Here is a 14540-nt window from a genome sequence, read left to right as displayed (position 1 = left end):
GGAGCATGGGGGGCATGCTGACTGACTGACTGACTGACTGACGTGCACTTGAGCTCCAAGTGAGTGACTGACGCAGCTTGATTGCGCCGCTTGTCTAGGCAAATTCAAGAGACAGAGAGAGAGCAACAGAGAAATCCAACTGAGCATGCTCAGCTCGCAGACATTCATCATGGCGTGGAATTTGTTTGGCCATTCTCCTGCAGCTTTGATGCGTATTGATGGGCAGACTGCCAGCTGGCTGACACTAAGCAGCAGCGAGATTAATGATTACATATTAGTCAGTGTCACTTATTGGAACGCTTGCTGCGCATTAGACAAACCATTTAAGCTGCACAATTAGTTAGCGTGGGGGGCTTGAAACTTAAAGCCCGAACGCTGAATGCTTAAAGCTGCATAAAAATTAATTTCACATCGATCAATAACTGTCAACACACAGCAGACGCAACCCAACAAAAAAAAAAAAGAAACGAAATTTAACTTTGCTTTTGGGAGACCACCTGGCGACTGAGGCAGGCACACACTAATTGCATTGAGGCCACGTTTGTTGTCCAGGTGATGATATCAGCATGATCAAGCACTTAAATAAGTACAAATTACGCTGCCTCAGTCGCAGTCTCTGTCTCCGTCTCAGTCTCAGTCGCTGTATAAAGTTTACAATTTGTTGATTCAACGCGGCATGAAATCGCTTTTCAACTTTTGCTGTGAACTTTAATTAACCGATTTTTATTTTGTAGCTCTCTAAAGCGGCTTTACTATTTAGTTTGGGAATTCGATTTGTCTAGTTTTTTTCCTTTTCTTAAATTAGAACAAGCTAATCAGTTGCGCAAACTTGGCAGCAACATTCTCAAGCGAGCTGCGACGCGTTTCTTTTCCCAAAACCTAATTTTCAATTTACCAAAACAATTAACAGTCGATTTTATTGGCTTTTAAGCCAGGTAAACACTCGTAACAGTTCAAGTAGTACACATACTTGTGCATAATAAAACGAAATACAAAAGAATAAGAGCTCTAAACTGTGGGATACAGACGCACACATGGACACATGGACAGAGCGGGGCTATTGATCAAGTGTTTGTTGAGTTTAAAGATTTGTTTGCATACGCGAGCGCCTTCAACAGAAAATTGTAGTCGCCATGTGTTTATTAATTAACAAAGCAAAAGCAAAGCGTAGAGCGTAGAGCTAAAATTCAATAATAAGCCAAGCTGCAATGCGATTCGATATGTGCGATTGGAACAGATCAGCAGCAGTTAAAAATGTCAAACTGCCACTAAATATATATATATACGATATATATATATATAGTGGAGTTGCATATCGCGCAGTAGGTGCCAGCTTCATGGCAGCGCGTTGTGCCCCCCAACTACTGGAAATCCTGCTGTGCTGCTGGCTAAACTGCTTGCTGCTGCGCACTTACAAATGTCTCTTATATTATTATGACACCAGCGAGAGCCATGGTAGTCGTATATCTAAAGCAACGGCTACTCCTAGATGCTGCTGATGTTATTGCGCGACATATGTTGCCTTGTTACACGGCGGCTTGGTTATTTACACGAAGTGAGCGGCGTGTGGGTGCGTTGGAGTTGCGCATCCATTAAAGCAGATAATAAAAATAAGCTAGCTGCAGGCTTTGGGATATTTATGGGCCAAGAACATAACGATCAATGTTCTATGACTTCTCCGGCTGAGTGTCGTATCCTTACCATTAATGATATGCGCAGAGTAGTTCACACACACAAATATTAGAAACAGTTACAATGCCTCTAAAATTGCGCTTGCGTGCAAAGGATTTCAAATGCTAAGAGGAAGCTATAAATAACAATTAATTGTATGATTAAACTAATTCGGGGCACTAAGCAACACACAGACGAAAGCCCGTCAGTCATGCAATGTGTGCCGAGACACATAAATTTTGTTTTTGGACAACCCAAAGCCACGCAGCTAATTTACATTTTAGGCTGGCTGGCAAAAGTAAAAGTTTGCTGCTGCTGCTGCTGCCCTGCGGCAATTTGCGGCTCTGCTGCTCTTAGTCTGGCCAATCAATTATGGAATCAGTCAGTGATCAGCAACGGAGCAGCAGCAGCAGCAGCAGCAGCCTTACAGACACGCAAACTAAAACACAAAGATGTTTGTCCTGCCTTGCGCTTTATTCTGCTTTCTTTTGCTCCTTCTCTGACAGCAAAGTTCGCATGGCTTGCTCTATAAACGGTTTGATATAGTTGACATCGGTGTAGACGCCTGGATATTTGGGACTGGCACAGCTGATGCCAAACGAGACAATGCCACAAAGTTCCCGCTGCTCATCCGACTCGTAGACAATTGGTCCGCCCGAGTCAAAGGTGCAGGCATCCTTCTGACCCAAGATGCCAGCACAGAACATGCTCTTGCTGATGTGTACTGCAGAATAAGATGCATTAGCTTGTTATAGAATGGCAGCTAGCATGAACTCACTTGATGCTTTGTAGGTGGCGCTGCACTTGGTTTTCTTGATGACGGGCACGCTTACAGTGCGCAGACGTGGATGCGGATTAAGCGCCTCTGGATCGGTCAAGCCCCAGCCGGACACGACGAGCTTGAGTCCCTCCTTAAGCGGCGTATGGCATAGCGGTATTTTGACAATATTCTCACCCTTAAGCTCTTTCTCCAACAGCAGTACGACCACATCCATGTGCATGCCCTTCTCGGTGAAGGCTTCAGGCGTAATGTAATCATTTATCCCCACTGTTGGGCCCTCCTCGTCGATGCGGGTTATGCCGCCAGTTATATTCCATAAGCCCTTCAAGGGACGTCCTATAAAACAATGCGCTGCCGAGACCACAATGCGCTCCGCGATCAAACTGCCGCCACAAATGAATTCGTTCTGGTATTTGAGTGCGACTATATAGCCGCCCAGCTTCTCCACAGTGGTTGCCTCGCCGCCAACGACACGATTGTGTACAGCAGGCATAACCAGCTGCTTCAGATTGCCAAATTCAAGCGGCTCATCATCAGCCAAACTTAGCTGCAGCAGCGCTGCAAGTAGCAGTGTTAGGATCAGCATGGCAAACTAAACTAAAGCACACGCGACTCTAAACTAAACTAAACTAAACTAATCTAAGCCATATGGCAGACCGTGGCTAACTAGCATTCGTTGCAGTCGATTGCGTAAGGCAAGTTCAGCTAAAAGTCAAGTGGAAAGTTTCGTTTGCATTACAATTGAGTTTAATTGACGTCAATTGAAAGCACAAATGCATTTTTATCAAAGAGAAAGAGCTATGAAAAACTCAATGGTCTGACCTCGTTAAAGAGCTGCCGTATAGAATGTATCAGCTTGGGATCCCGATTACGCACATCCGTTGCTTGTGGATACATGGAGTTGATTAGCTGATGCACATCCGAGTAGATCTGCATAATGGCATACAGTTAAGTCTAGATTTAATATGCACTTTGAGACTTACGCCAATATTGCGCCAGGTTAGCTGATAGTGCAAGTTAAAGATGTCCAAATTATCGGAGCAGAGTTCGGTAACCTCGACAAACGTTGAAGCATCGGGCGTAACACGCACTGTAACGGCAGCAGCATCGTTTATATCCTTTGGATTGCGCAGACCCAGCAGCAAATTGCGACGCGTGGCCAGGCGATTCCAATCGCAGCGATAGAACTTGATCAGCTTGCAGTGCACGGCGATTGCATCATAGACATGCAGCTCCGTTGCCAAATGCTTTTCACAAAAGTAGCCGTTGTGTATATAGAAGCAAGCGTCGTGCTCTGCAAAGATGTTGATGTTACGCTCGCAGAAGCGCTGGAAGCAATTGACAAGCATTAGTTAAAGTGTAACTGCTCTAGAGATGGCGACAAACCTTGCGCAGCTCGCGATAGTCTGAAATGGGTTCGACAATCTCCAGATACTTGACAGGATGCGCAACATACTCATTGGTTATGTCAGTTACATAGCCGCGTATGCCCTCGCTGCTTATGAAAAGCACCACACGCACATAATAAGTGTCCAGAGTAAAGATGAGCTCATTGGGACTGCAATATAAAAACATAAGTTGCTTAGCCTTAGCCTTCGCCTTGCGCACTTACTTGTCATCATTGGGCTGCAGACACCAATCCCGAAACGGAAAGTGTCCATAGCGCTGATAGGCAAAGCCAAACAAACCCAAACGATCCGTTTTAATCGTATACGTATACGTTTCCTTATTGAAATCTGTGCTCAGTATATATTTATTAGTCCAGTGCTTAACCTTGGGACGCGCTGCCTGCAGCTCCGACGCTGGTGTTTCGTCCACATCCGCATAGGAGCCACTGACGCTGGGCACTTCAGTGCCAACGCGCACAGACTCTACTGAGTTAGTGCTAATGGCATCGCTCTGATCAGAGATCAGACTCATCGCTCTGGTTATAGAAATGCGCACCGTAGTCTTGCGTCCGGATTGCACAGAAGCGGCGCCACTTTGATCGGATGAACGCTGCGGTTCCTTGCGCTTCTTGGGTTTCTTGCCATCGCTTTGACTCAGTATGGCATTGGTGGCGACACGATACTGCTCCTGTATGCCCTCCAGCGTGCGCAGCACGCCATAGAACGTGGGTCTGTCGCATACAGTGGGCTCAGCAGCTTCCACTTCAAGCAAATCGATTTTGATTTTGGTTACCGAAGGCGCATCACTGCTCGCTTGCTGCTCATAGTCATCGTCGTATATAATCTTGTCACGTTCCGGAAATATGGGATACATGCGTTCGGGCGCCTGCTGATCCTCATGACTATAGCAGTAGTTGATCTCATCCTCCTCCGACTCACGCGCCGTTGTGCGATGTCTGCGCATCAGTTTGTTTGCTTTTGCCTTTTCCGCCACCTTTTCGTCAAACTTTTCCATGCGAAACTCCGCCGGAAACTTGAAGGAGGAGAGCACGCGTGGCAAGCAGTGATCTTGCAGCGCATGCATTTGACACTTATTGAGGCACTTCATCGCCAAGAAGAAGTCATGCACTGATACCCCTGGCACTGCAATGCTGCGTGGTATTGTGCGGCGCAGCATGGCCAGCAATGATGGGCGGTAAATGTTTTTGGAATTGTGACGCTTGCGTTTAATTAGAGTCTGCGGCGTAGCCGCTAAGGTACGACGATTGTATGGCCTCTCTGTCGAGCCTTCTTCATCACTGCCAACGCCAACGCCAACGCCGACGCCCACACCGAGGCCATGTCGCGTTTTGCGTGTTTTGCGTGTCTTTCGCCGCTTGCCAACATTCTCCTCCTCCAGCGATTCCTCATCAGGCTGCTTTTCTTCCTCCTCCTCCTCAATGAACTGACAAGGCAGCGGCTCGCCCCACAGACACAAGTGCGCCGGCAGCTGGATGGTCACATAGAAATAGGGCAGCTCATTATCCTGCAAATGCAGCACGCCCCCATCAGCTGCCATATCCGCCTGAAGTGCGCCCACATGCATACTGCTCTGCTGCTTCTGCAGTCCGCTCTTCCTGCTAAATTCGCTCTTCCTGCTCCATTCGCTCTGACGCGTCTCCAGCTCCAGCACATGCTGCATCGTATAAAGTACGCGTCCATCGGCATGCAACGTCATGTTGAACTTCTCAAAGTCCGTATGCTTGGGCTTGCGCATAAAGACCAGCGAGAATATGCCGCCCAGTATGTTGTACTCCCGCAAATTGACCTAAGCGACAGACAAGTTATAGCTTTAGCTATAAGTTTGCTATAGACGCACCTCGTTGGCCTCCAGCTGCAGATTGCGTGGATGAAAGTTTTGATCCAGAAACTCGTAGTAATCACGCTGCTCGCGTTCTAGAAATATATTGTAGGGATCGGGATACATGCCCGGTGGCAGCGTCTGCGGCTCCTTTGGCGGCTTGGCAGTCTTTTTGTCGCTTGGCGCGGGTTTGTTAGCTGCCGGCTTGGCTAAACGCTTTTCCTTCTTCTCGTCCAGCTCACTAGCGGCCTAGCACAGTCAGCTGCTTAACTTTATATTAATTGAGGTTAGTCGCTTACCCCACAGTCTCCAAATAACGCTGTATTCGCTCATCCATTTCATCCATTATGTTGTTCATTATGCGCACTTGCATTAGCCACTCATTGATTAGACAGTCCTCAATATCAGCAATGCCAGCATTCAAGTCCTCATCGGATTCATGCACTACCTGCTCGTAGCTCTTGGCAAACTCCGAGTACGGATCGAAAAATGTGTGCACACAACGCAGCGTCAAATTGTCGCTCAGCACGCTGTACGGTATTTGCACAGTGACGCCCACGCAGTCCAGTTGGGCCAGCATAACGGGCAGCCTATAAACAAAAGTTAGCTAACAATTGTTGCAAGTTGCTGTTGCAATTGTTGCTGCCACTTACTCCAAGTACTTGAAGCGTATGGGCACATCGCGCAGCCACCAGAGCTGAAAATTGAATTTGGAACTTTGATAGCAATACTTTTGCATAAAGCCATCATCAGAGCTAAAAGTAAATAACAAATTAGCTAGCATCTAAAATAATAAGCCAGCTGCTTACGTTGAAAACGCATTTGGTTCGCTTATGATGCGATAGCTTAGCTTATCGAACAGCACATCAATCTCCTGATTGAGCTCACTGCGCGTCTGTGTGTGGCAAGTTGTGCACATTGTGGCCAACTCACCGCTGTTATTTCCGTAGCATGTTCCAGTGGCATATCTTGCATTTCCAGCTGGCTGGCAAAAAGCAAATCAATGCGATGCAAAACAATCAGAATGCGCTGCACAAAGTCGCTATAGAGCTGCCCCAGATTCGGTCGCCTCTCACCGCTCTGACGCGTTCATCCTGGCAAAAATATCCTCGTTAGCACCCGCTCGCTCATTCACCGCCAGCTCCCAGTTGACTGTATGATTGACATCCACCTGACACTCGTGCCGCACCTGTTCGAGAAATGTGCGTATTTCCGGTGGACTTGCCACACGCGGCAGTCCATCGCAGTCCAGATAACGCTTCCAGTGCTCAGCTTTGCTCTGCTGCTCCAGCAGCGCTTCATAGCCACTGATGGACTCTAATGAAGAGCATTAGAAGTTTACAAGTTTAGATACTGGGCAAACGCTACCAACCGCTGATGAAGCCCAAACAGATTTGCACATCCTGTATCCTTTGCAAATGACGCTGCTCGCGTTGCTGCCATTCCTCCTCCGATATGAGACGCTGATTCGATACAACTTCTTTCTCTGGCTTTTTTTCAGTTTTATCTAAGTTTTTAATATGCTTTTTATCTTTTTTTGACTTTTTTTTTGCCATTTTATTGTTTTTTTATTTTTTATATTTTGTTTTTATGTGCGTGTGTGTGTGTGTTAAAAACAAAACTGACAAATGATGCAAAGTTTAGGAAAAACTCATAACATGCAACTCGTTAAGCATTTTCTTGATATAATAGAGCAGCATGGCATCGCGATTTCTGGCATCCGAAGCGCTGGGACTCATGCTGCATATAGCCTGATGCAGATCCGTATAGTGCTAAAAGATAATGGGCATTAGGCAACGTTTATATGTGAAGTCTGTGCACACTTACGCCAATATTACGCCAGGTAAGCTTAAAGTCCAGCTTAATGACATCAAGATCATCAGAGCAGAGCTCGCTGACTTCAACAAATGTTGTATTGTCCGGCGTAATGCGCATTGTAACTTCCGTATAGTCTGTATTGTCCTTGGCATTCTTCATGCCCAGCAGCAAATTGCGACGCGAGGACAAACGATTCCAGCCAGAGCGATAGAATTTCATCGTCTTGCAATGCAGCGCCATGGCATCATATGTATGATCCTCTAAAGCCAAATGCTTAATGGAAAAGTAGCCATTGGTTATATAGAAGCAAGCATCGTTTTGAGCAAATATATTAATGTTCTTCTCACATAACTTCTGCGCTTAAAATAAACAGATTAGTAAGCTCAACGCATGAATTTAGTTGAATTACCTGACGCAGCAAACGAAAATCAGCAATGGGCTCAATAATTTCCATATATTTAACTGGATGCGCTACATATCCCTTGCTTATATCTGTAGCATAGCCTCTGATGCCCTGATTGGTAATATACAAAAAAACACGCACATGAAATGTATCCACCTTTAGCATAATCTCATCAGGACTGCAAGCAACAGTTATTATTAATTATATGCCTTCTAATGTTAACTTACTTATCCTCATTGGGCTGCATAATCCAGTCGCGAAATGGAAAATGCTCGTAACGCTTAAAGGCCAGTCCAAAGTTTCCCAAGCGATCCGTTTTAATGCGCATTATTTTCGCCTCTCTATCGAAATGCGTCGACAATATATGTTTGGTAGTCCAGTGTACAACTTCGATTTTGGGCTTCTCCTCTGGCTCTTCTATATTGAAAGTGTTGCGTTCTGTTGGCGCCTCAGCAGCTTCAATATTCGATGTGACCGAAGTCTGCTCGCCAATGTTACTGGCGCTGGATGTGCGATGACTTGAAATGATCGAAGCGCTATGCACCGAAAATTTGCTGCCCCTTACGGAGGGTTGTCGTCTGCCTTGCAGCGCGGCCAAGCCTTGCGCTGGTGCATGCTTCTTGGACTTCTTGAGATCTGCAGTAAATTCCTTTTGGTGCATCACTTTACTATAGTCTGTTTGATAGCGCATTTTGATCATATCGAATGCTTCCAGTATGCCATAGATGGATTCCTTTTTCTGCGAGTGCTCAGTGTACGCATGTTCGGGATAATAAACATGCTCCACATCGGCAAAGATGGGAAACAGACGCTCGGGCTGATGCTGCACATCGAAATCAAAATTAATATCACGCACAGCAACTTGCGTCTCCTCCGCCTCCAAGCTGCGACGCCGTATGAGCATATTTTTGTTCTTCGGTCGCGTATCCATTGCGTCGCGATCCTCCTTAACCTCCAGTGGAAATTTAAATGAAGAGATTATGCGCGGCACGCAGTAGCGCACAATTTTGCGTATTTGTATTTGATTCAAGCGTTGATCCAAGCTGAAGTTACGCAGCGGCAAAATGCGATCCTCTGGCTTTGCCAAGCGACTGTGACGCAGCAGCGAGACCAATGTGGGTCGAAAGACATTCTCCATCTCTAAAGTCTTACGACGTATACGTGCAAATTGCGATGGCCTTGGACCAAAGTTACTGACTGTGTTTCGCTGTATCGTTGACTTCTTTTTCTTCTTTTTAACACTGATGCTCTCCTCGCGTATTGAAATATTTTCGGACGAAACCTCGTACTCCTGGCTGGTCATATACTGACAGACCGTGGGCTCACCCCACAGACACAGCTCACGCGGCAGCTCGATGGTGACAAAGAAATACGGCAGCTCCTCATCCTCCAGCATGAGCGTCTTGCGCGGTCCTTCCTGCAGCTGCGACAGCTCCAGGCGTGACTTGCGCCGCGAAAGCCGTGACAGGCGCGATGAGTTCGAGTCACGCAGCACATCGGCCACCACATCCAGCATGGTGTACAGCACGCGGCCATTCTCGTGCAGCACAATGTTGAACTTTTGAAAGTGCGTATTGGGCATTTGACGCACAAACATGAGCGAGAAGATGCCGCCCAGTATAATGTGCTCCCTCATATTAATCTGCAAATGCAACGCAACAGACGCTTAGTTAAGCGACAAGCTGAGCGACAAGCCGCTTACCTCGTGAGACGCCAGCCGAAGCTTGCGCGGATGATAAACTTCATCTAGCAAATCCATATACTGCTGATGCTCACGCTCCAGAAATGTGGGATACGCATCGGGCAGCAAGCCAGGCAGCACTAGTGGCGGCTCCTTGGGCGCTTTGGGTATAACTATTTTGGGTCCAGAGTCATCGCCCGACTTCTTTTCCTTGTTTGCCTTCTCCGTGCGCTCATTGATGATCTGCATAATTTCCTCATACGCCTCCCGGCGCTGTATCATATTGTTGAGCAGCTCCTCTTGTATATCCAGCTGCATAAGCCACTCGTTAATCAGGCAATCCTCAATGTCAACAACACCAGCATTAATGTCCACATTAGGCGAATCCGCTGTAATAACCTCATCGAAGCTCTTGGCATATTGCGAATACGTATCGTAGTCCGTGTGTACGCAGCGCACTGTGAGACAATCGCGCAGCACGCTAAGCGGCATCTGCACGCGCACGCCGGCGCAGCTGAACACCGCCAGCATAGCTGGAGCGCTGAAAGGCGGTAAAAGGTAAACACAATAGCTGTGGCTGCAGTTTGGCTGCTACTTACGGCAGCTCATTGAAGCGTATGGGCACATTGCGCAGACTCCAGATATCAATGGCATATTTATCGCACTTGAAGCCCCACTTGGCTACTATAGCGTCGCTAGAGCTGTAAATAAAACGCTTAAGTAAGCCAATTGTTATTGCTTAAACTAACTTACTTCATGTAGACGCTATCCATGCGTATAATTCTGTAGGTCAAGCGATCGATGCAGGCATCAAGCTCACGCTCAATTTCACGTCGCACCTCCATAATCTCCATTTGCAGCGGAAACGCAACACGCGCCATTTCCGCATTGTTATCCAGCATTATATCGATTTTGCGCAGTGTATTCAAATACATATAGATATCCTTTTGGAAACGCTCGCCTATATGATCATCCATGCTCACTTTGACATGTCTACGCGACTTATCCGTGCGAAATATATCCTGAGTTAGAAGCGTGCGCTCATCCACATTCATAGTCCAGTCAATGCTATGATTAACATCAAATTGCTGATAGTGACGCAGTCGCTCCAGAAACGTGCGCATCTCGGGCGGTATATAGGGGCGTGGCAGTCCATCGCAGCGTATATGATGATCCCAATGCTCGCGATGCGCACGCTGCTCCTCCAGCTTATTAAACTCATCGGTGGCATCTATACAGCGCTTTATATAATGAGAGCAATATGAGTGCAGCGCTTACCCTTGATTAAGTTGCAGCTAACGCTGATGTCCTGCAGCCGCTGCATATAGCGCTGCTCACGTTCGCGCATATCCTTCTCAGTCAGCAGTCCGGCCTTGTTGGCGCTCTCAGCTGAGAGCTGGCCAGATGGCCTAACCATGTCTATATATAAAATTTATAAATGTATAAATTAGCTAACTAATTATTTGCTTGTGCTAAGTTTTTAAGTCCTAAGCTAAGCGATTGCTTAATGTGTTGTGGGTGCAGCCTGAGCGACGGAGAAAGTTAGCTAAACAATAGCTCGTTTGCAATAAATTGTTTAAACTTTATGTAGCATTGTCAATTGCCATTTACATGAGAGCGCAGCCATGTCAATGGCCAAACTGTGTTGTCTGATCGATTACACTGATGAATGAATTTCATTTCAGCATTGGCAACTCCTACAAGCTGAGCGACTGCATTCCAGACCGCTGTAGCTATCTGTAGCTATCTGCATCAATATCTCTCTTGAGCTACAACTCCTTTGCTGGCCGCCAGCAACAATTCTGTTGAAATTTATTTCTTGCCTAGTTGTCTCTTTTAAATAAATTTCTTGTCACAAACCCCAACGGCCGCAACGAGTTCCACAAGCACGTCCGAGTCCGTTGTCAATCCATCGATGGCCATTACATACATCAGTTGCTTAGGCGCTCTGTCGTCTACAGTGTCTGTAATAAGTCAGCTGCCTTGACAAAGACAAAACATTTGAAATAATTTAATGAACTTGACAAACTTTTCGCCATTTGTTAGGCCAACGCGCAAATGCTTTTTGGGCAGTGAAATTCTTGCTTAGAACGTCAATAGTTTTGACACCTTTACCCAGCGCAACCAGCAGCAATCAATAACAATTGATCCTCATCATAACAACAAGCAGCAGCAGCAGCAGCTGTGGCAATTGACGCGCAAATCAATTGCCAGGCCATGCAATCATTCAATTATAATTTGCTAGCAATGAGCGCCAAGACTTCAGCCAACATTCAAAGCTCACACAGCTCATGTCTCTTTGTTCAGGCTTAAAGCTGCAGTAATTTCCCAGCTCTAGCAATTGAATGACTGGCCAAAGTTAAAGCCAAAGCCAAAGCCAGAGCCAGTAAACAAATGTTTAAAGAGTCCTGCTGCTGCTAATTGACTGCAGACTGCGCTGAGTTTGCAGAGCAAAGCAATCATAAAAGCGTTTGGCTAAAAATAATTGACAACTGTATAAGTTAACTATTTGATTTGCGGCTATGCCAGCTATACTACAATACAATGGCACTATACACTATATAATGCCACTAACAAGTGGCAAGCACTTGTCCACTTGCCTCTTTGCCTGGTTTGCCTGTTTGCCAGTTTGCCAGTTTGTCTGGCTGTCTGTGATTTTTCACCTGCTCCACACACACACGCTCCGCACTTCGTACTCTGAGCAATTTTCAAAATTAAAGCCACCAAATCAGCGTCAGCTGATGGTTTCATTATTATTTCTGCCTTAACTAGGCATAACGATTAGAAAGGCCTGACCAAAACACCCAACTACATAATTTACCGTTTGAGCAAGCAGCAGCACACAAATGACCAAACAATGCCAAAGCAACTTTTGTCATTTACATGAGAGAGCTGCACACAAAAAGAGTTTGGAAAATAATTAATGAGAAAACTAAACACAATATGAGCCTTCACTACAAACTGTGTGCAGTGGCCAAAACTCAACAAAAAAGTTTGTCCACAATGTATCGAGAGTCTAATTAATTTGCAGCTGCAGGAGAGTTTGAATACTCTACAAATGTAGAGTAAGCAGCAGTGTTGGAAAACGAGTCAATAATTCAAATATTGAACGCCATTTCGAAACTTTTTACTTAACTGTAGTAAATATTTAAAGAGATGAATTTTAATTTGCCTTAATTTAAAAACCTCATAAATTTCACACGCAATCTTCACAGCTCTTGCCCTAAAATTAAATTTCATTAGCTCATGCGCTGCTATATTCAAAAATATTCCATATGATTTTCACTTTCCATTCTTTTAATATTAATGCATACGTATAATAACTATTTTACGGCTTTTAATTTTAATGTTATTATCTAAAATACATCAACTAATCAGTGGCATTCCACTTCGTATATTATAGAGCAACTTAAGCTAGTCATAGACACGGATTTTTTCCTATGTTGCTGCTACCTAACGGTAGACAGTTGATTTTCTTTAAACAATGCAGCAGCAGCAGCAGCAGCAACAACAACAATTTGTTAGTCTTAAGTCTAAAGCAACTTCAAAAGGCAAACGAGCCGAGCATTCAGCTAATGTCTTTGATATGCAAATTAGAAAAAATTCTTTTGGCTGGCGCAGTTGATTGGCTGATGTCCGCAGCATTGTGCCCCAAAATGTTACGCTTGCCCCCGCTTGTCTTGTCACTGCTTAGCTTAATTGTTGTCGCTTTTGTGAAAATTTACATATATTAAAAGAGCTGCTGCTGCTGCTTTTAGTTGCTTTTAGTTGAGCAAAAGAAAAGTGAGCGTGGAAAGTGTGTCACATTTTAAGCTGTGGCTGTTTCTTGCGGCTGCCACTTTGCTACTTGCCACACCCAGTGGCAGTGGCATGAAAATTAACTCTCAGCCGAATGCTGGCAACGTTGGTGGCAACGACTGTGCAGCAGCGAGTCTTATCAACACTAATTTGTTTTTTTTTTTTCAAACCAACTGCGCTCAAGCTCAAGCTAAATGTCCAGCTACATATGCGAGGTGCCTGTGTGGCAGCTCATTACGAATGCAGCTGCGACAGTTGCAAGGCTGTCGTGCATCCAAATGTTTGCCATGCAACAAGTGGCAGCTAGACACTGCTGGCAAATTGCCACTGCCACTTTTAATTGGCAACGCTTGGCACGCTCTACGATTTTCATTTTTATCGATTTATGATGACGACGACGACGACGACGACGACATGTTGCTACATTTTTCACGTTTTCCCAATCATCCAACTGCCAACTGTGCAGCATGCAACATCAAATGAAAATGCAAATTAAAGTGCAGCCCAACCAGCAGAGCTTGGCCTGCTTGACTGGGCAATAAATGTGTTATTATATGGCATTTGCAAATAACTTGGCCAAGTTAACAACTTCTGTGGGTTTCTAGCTCTGTGAGTCACAATTTAATTACAGCAAAAATCAATCTGCATACAGGTAAGGCAACAATTACTACATTTGCAATATCGTGTCTTGCTATTGAAATAGTTTACGGCTGGTGAGTGGACCCCAGAGTTGCTCTCATTTGCACTCAAATTCACAGTCGATTCGTTTCAATCAATTTCGCATTAAAACACAAAACCTGAAAACGGCAAAATGAGTAAAGCAGTCGTAAAGTCGAAGTTGCAATGCGCTAACTTTGCAGCAGAGGCAACAACTTGGTTAAGCTGCTTTATATATTAGCTATACTTTTGGTAACTGCAACTTGAAAGCAGCTGCAGCTACAAACGGGGCGAGTTACTAGCTCAGACTTCAGCTCTGACTTGCTGGCCGGCAACTGGTTCATTGCTGTTTATTGCTTATATAGTAACTACGTATGTATGAGTTATAATAAGTGCGCGTAGTTATGGCCACTTTTTTGCATTGGTACACGCCCAAAAGCAGCAGCAGCAGCAGCTGCAACAGTTGCTTGTTAGACAAGTTACCAAAAATAGACCAAGCTGCA

At 45.3% G+C, this 14540-nt stretch overlaps 3 protein-coding genes across 3 annotated transcripts; all 3 read right to left on the bottom strand.

Annotated features, from left to right (window-relative positions):
- Window positions 1–2126: 2126 nt before the first annotated feature.
- Window positions 2127–3101, bottom strand: LOC108600421 (seminase). Its single transcript, XM_017987855.2, has 2 exons — window positions 2450–3101; window positions 2127–2395 (listed from the first exon to the last, which is right to left on the bottom strand). Exons 1-2 carry the CDS (start codon window positions 3036–3038, stop codon window positions 2145–2147), a joined length of 840 nt encoding a protein of 279 aa, XP_017843344.1. The 5' UTR covers window positions 3039–3101; the 3' UTR covers window positions 2127–2144.
- Window positions 3102–3167: 66 nt separating this feature from the next.
- LOC108600419 (CG12983) lies at window positions 3168–7236 on the bottom strand. Its single transcript, XM_017987981.2, is given in 11 exon segments — window positions 3168–3382; window positions 3436–3780; window positions 3839–4010; window positions 4065–5647; window positions 5699–5921; window positions 5980–6270; window positions 6334–6435; window positions 6490–6575; window positions 6614–6772; window positions 6774–6997; window positions 7053–7236. Coding segments are annotated over 11 exon segments (3501 nt in total). The 3' UTR covers window positions 3168–3250.
- On the bottom strand, window positions 7235–11024 carry LOC108600418 (CG33286). The gene is made up of 8 exons (XM_017987980.2): window positions 10861–11024; window positions 10336–10813; window positions 10182–10283; window positions 9604–10123; window positions 8129–9543; window positions 7908–8079; window positions 7508–7852; window positions 7235–7452 (listed from the first exon to the last, which is right to left on the bottom strand). Exons 1-8 carry the CDS (start codon window positions 10997–10999, stop codon window positions 7321–7323), a joined length of 3303 nt encoding a protein of 1100 aa, XP_017843469.1. The 5' UTR covers window positions 11000–11024; the 3' UTR covers window positions 7235–7320.
- Window positions 11025–14540: the final 3516 nt, after the last annotated feature.

Source organism: Drosophila busckii, chromosome 3L (genome assembly GCF_011750605.1).
Source record: "Drosophila busckii strain San Diego stock center, stock number 13000-0081.31 chromosome 3L, ASM1175060v1, whole genome shotgun sequence".
Classification (NCBI taxonomy): Eukaryota; Metazoa; Arthropoda; class Insecta; order Diptera; family Drosophilidae; genus Drosophila; species Drosophila busckii.
This window is presented reverse-complemented; position numbering and strand designations above follow the sequence as displayed.